At 50.6% G+C, this 4,406-nt stretch overlaps 1 protein-coding gene across 2 annotated transcripts in view; it reads right to left on the bottom strand.

The window, feature by feature from the left end:
* Positions 1–93: 93 nt before the first annotated feature.
* Positions 94–4,406, bottom strand: part of Trpc4ap (transient receptor potential cation channel subfamily C member 4 associated protein) — an 87,963-nt gene continuing 83,650 nt past the window's right edge. For both annotated transcript variants that reach the window (XM_008847869.2, XM_008847870.2), the window contains exons 15-19: positions 3,866–4,006; positions 3,413–3,521; positions 2,074–2,186; positions 1,108–1,314; positions 94–941 (exon numbers count right to left, since the gene is read on the bottom strand). In XM_008847869.2, coding sequence (XP_008846091.1) covers positions 804–941; positions 1,108–1,314; positions 2,074–2,186; positions 3,413–3,521; positions 3,866–4,006 — 708 coding nt within the window. In that variant the 3' untranslated portion in view covers positions 94–803. The remainder of the gene's footprint in view (positions 942–1,107; positions 1,315–2,073; positions 2,187–3,412; positions 3,522–3,865; positions 4,007–4,406) is intronic.

Here is a 4,406-nt window from a genome sequence, read left to right as displayed (position 1 = left end):
AAGCCCCAGAACCCTGACTAAACAACATGACTGCAGCATGCCTCATTCCTTGGGGGCTGGGAACAGAGTCTCATGGACAAAGTCAGGTCCACATCAGTCTTTAAAATAAAGTTCTTTAATAGTCTCCATTTAATTGGTTTATTTGCTGTTAATAAATTGGCAACACAGGAGGGGCCAAGGTTAAGCTCCCAGCCAGGCTCCTGTGTCTGGGCTCAGGCAGGCACAGCCTGGAGAGAAAAGGCCCCCACTCTGGGGAACCTCCTGGGATGAACACAGTGGCCAATGAGCAAAGAACCAGAGGAGCTTAAGGAAGACAAGGGAGGTTGGAAGGGAGGAGAAATGGGCAGACTCAGTGGGAGGCAGCATTCTCTGATACCCACCCCTGCTCAGGGTTCAGGAGCTTCTGACTGGGCCCTGAGGCCAGGGAGGCTTGGCGCTCAGGGGCCCATATCTTCTTCCCCACCACAGGACTCATGGGAGAAACTCATACAGAGCTAGTTTCCCAACTTCCCTTCCTCTGGCAGGCCAGGGCTCCAGGACTGTGAAGGAAGGGTGAGCATAGTGCCACTGTCCTTACCCTGGAAACGGTGAGGAAACAGGCTCCCCAATGTCCTGGGTCCTCAGACCCAGGGAACAAGAGCTTCTAGGGTGTTTCTCCCACAGCCTGTACCTGAAGACCTGGGGCAGACAGAGAGCAGTGGGGAGGCAAGGAAGGGATGGGAATGGGCAGAGTGTGTGGCATGTGTACTCATGCTCACCCACACTTGCCCTGGCCCAGCAGCTTCCTGAGGCCTAGCTCAAGGTCACTCCTCTGTGAAGTCTCTGTCTATGTCCATGTAAGGCTCCTCGATGTAGCTGACCAGGGCAGAAGGTGACTGGCGGTCTGGGTTCAACAGGATGGACACTGTCTCCTTCCAATATGAGAAGCTGATGCAGGAGCTCTGGGCAAAGAGAGAAGAGTTGGGGAGTGGCTGGAGGACTCAGGCCAAGCCTGGCATCACACAGGAGGGCCTGTCCGTGGTCCATACACCTTGAACATATCTGAGTGGTCTTGGGTCTGCATGTTACTCTCCACCCACCATCCACTCAAGGTCCTGGGGCACTCACGTTCTCCAGGCAGGTGCTGTCCTTGTCCTTGTGCAAGTAATGCTGCTGCCAAAAGCGCAGCAGGTTGTGGAAGTTGTTGAGTAGGAAGCCAGGGTATTTCTTGCTGTGCTCCATCCGCTGCAGCAGCCGCAGGTACAAGGGCAGCCGCTCTTTCCGTCGGGCCAGCATCAGGATCACCAGGCTGGTGTTGAGGCAGCTGACGTTCTCCTACAAGGCCAAAAGCAGTCACTCTAGGTGCATTCAGCAGCCTTGGGGCTGCTAGTGAACCTGGACAGTCACTGGGCAGGGAGGAGGGATTCCTAGGCCCACAGGGCAAGGTCCTGGCACAATCCATGGGCACCTTCCTGTCCTCTATACCCACCTACCACAATATATACTGATAGCAACACTGGTCCATGTCTAGATCTTGCCTTGGCTATGACTTTTTCCAGAAGTTTTCATACCCTGTCAGGGCTGGGTACAGGAGTTACGTCACTTTAGAACTTCAATGCTGCACTAGAACACCAGCTATAGAAGCAGTCGCGGTCTACCCTGTTCACAAGCATCCCCAGTCCCAGGTCTAGCCTTCTGATATGCTGGTTAGATGACAGAACAAAAGAGCCACCTCTCAGAGTACTAGTATAAGAAGCAGGTGTGATTGGGAGAAGAGGAAGCTGCCAGTCAGTGAGGGGGTTGGGGCAATCTCAGGTCCAGTTCCACAGACAGAGGGTAGGGATGGGGAAAAACATTGGCTTGGGAGTCAGAAGAATGCAGTACCAAACTCATCTGTGCCCCAACTGACTACGACCTCAGAAGACTCGCTGTCTGTTCTTAGGCCCCTTGCAAAATGGGAGCATTGCACAAAGCCTTGGGAAGAGAAAATACTTCTAGAGTGAAGGAGGAGACACAGATGTGCTGGGTTTCAGGATGAGGAAGATAGTTTCCAATCTACCTTCCCAGATTTGCTCATAGGCTGGGGGCTCTCACCTGGGTCAGTGTCTGGACATGGATGATATTGATGAGGCGGAAGAGGAAGGACATCTGCGTGGGTACTTGGGATATGTAGGCAAGCAGGCGGCACTCGGACAGGACCTCGGCCACTATGGAGGGAGGCAAAGGTTTAACAGCAGGTATACCCAGTGGCAGCCCACCTATGCCTCTGATTGAGTACCCTCTGGGTCCTGACTGTAGCTAGTGGCCTCTTGACCTCAAAATGACTAAGTTAAAAGCTACTAAAGCAGGATCTATCCTCAACTATTTGGTCATCAAGCTAAGCCAAGTCTCAGAAATCCCACCTGGTCCTTCAGAACCAGGTTCAGGGAGTAGCCCTCCTGTAGCTCTCTCCCAGCTTGGCACTCCCAGGTTTGCCTCCTAAGTGGGTGAAGTGTACTACACAAGCATGAGGAACAGAGTTTATATTCACAGACCCCATGTAAAAACCCAGTGTGGCAGCACCCATCTATAATTCTAGAGCTGGGGGGCATGAAGACAGGGAGACCCTGAAGCTCACTAGTCAGCCAGTCTAGTTGAATCCATGAGCTCCAGGTTCAGTGAGACTCCCATCTCAAAAAAAAGGAAAAAAAAAAAAAAAAGAAAGACACTCTGGCCTCCATATGCATGTGCATACACAGAAACACAAAGTTCAATTCATTTTTTAGAGCACTTAACACAACTGGTTTCATAGTGCAAAAAGTATCAAGCAAACAGCTTCCCACACTATTGGGTAGGTGGGGCAAGAGCTAACTGTACCAAAATCCTAAAATAGATCCTCCAGGGAATAAAAATAGGAGACAAAAGGCCAAATTACCCATGACTAGGATGCTTTCTGCTCCTAATGACAGTGGCTGTGACAAGGTACACTGTTCTTTTTTGTCAGGGTTCATAAACATATGAGAATCTGCTACATGTCACAGATCTCTTAAGAAAAACACATGTATACACATGTGTATGGAAATGTGTGCACAATTCCAGGCGAGGTCAGACACCCTACCCACCACAGCTGTCCTCTACACTACTGCACAGGGAGACAGAATGAAGGGTCTCTGCTTAGCCCAGGCAATTCTAGTCCAGAGGAGGAAGGTGACTTTTTAACTTCTGCTGGCAACAGTGGCTTTGCTCCTTTAACAAATGTTGTACATGCTCATTAAATGAAGCACGACCAATGAAGAAAAACTGGCAGAGATGAGCAAAGTAGCCAAGACTACCCTCTTGACCCCAACCACACAAACATCTGGGCAAGCATTTAGCAATCCTGGCTGGAGGCCAGGTGTCTGACACAAGCACCACCACACTGTGCCCATTTGCTTTGGCATCTTGGCCTTCTCACCTTTCATGTCCACTTGGTTTTCAAATCGGTCCAGTGACAGAGTGACACAGCGCACCAGCATGTTGGAGTCCACTAGTGAGCTGTTGATCTGCTTCAGGAACACCTGAAACTGGAGCAGAGATAGCATTCATTGGAGGCAGGGGTTGCTGGCCAAAGGCCAAGAGAGGCAATCATCGCCAGGGGTACCACTGATCTACCCGAACCCCACTGCTCTGCAGACAAGACATGCTGAGTGACCCTTTTAGGCTGCTAAGATCTTGTGACACCACCGGTTTTCATCCCTGTGTTCTTAGGGTCTGGCATGAAGCTTGGCAGAGTAAGTATGGTGAATGTTTCTGAAGAGAGCTGACTGGATCCCAGCATCCTCTAGCTGTATGTCCACACCTGAAGATAGGCAGGCCCGGCTTCTAGACAACTGCAGCAAATGCCATGCAGCCCTGGAGCTAGCCTTACCTTTGCATCAGTGTTGATATATTTATTGAATCTCTTGAATGCATCAACATTGAACTTCATCAGCTCCCCCAGGAGGTCAAAGTAGCTCTGGAGTACGTCCCTTGACTTGCACTCGCTGTCCACAATGCAGTACAGGATATGCTAAGGTAAGCAGGGGACAAGGTAAGGGTGTGGATGGGGCTGCCCCCTACCTGTTTCCCACTCAGGCCTGGCATGGAGCTCAGACCACACATTTGCTTCAAGCAAGGATGAAACCTGCAACTTGTCTGGATTCTTTTCTGAGGATGCTGGTGGCTCCAAAGAAAGGGCCAGGCAATTGACCTTGGAAGGAGAAGTAGTAGGTAAGTAGAGCATTCTTTTCTCAAGGCTCACAGATGAAGCCTCTGACCTGCTCTACAGCCACCCACATGGCCAGAGCTCTTGGTCTCCTTTGTCAGAACTATCTCCAGATCTAACATAGACTCCTTCCTGCACTGGGGCCATTAAGTAAAGGAAGGAGAGTACACATTTTGACCCCATGGGTTGTCTTTATGTTTACGAA

Source organism: Nannospalax galili, unplaced genomic scaffold, assembly GCF_000622305.1.
Source record: "Nannospalax galili isolate Female #2095 unplaced genomic scaffold, S.galili_v1.0 scaffold724, whole genome shotgun sequence".
NCBI lineage: Eukaryota > Metazoa > Chordata > Mammalia > Rodentia > Spalacidae > Nannospalax > Nannospalax galili.
This window is presented reverse-complemented; position numbering and strand designations above follow the sequence as displayed.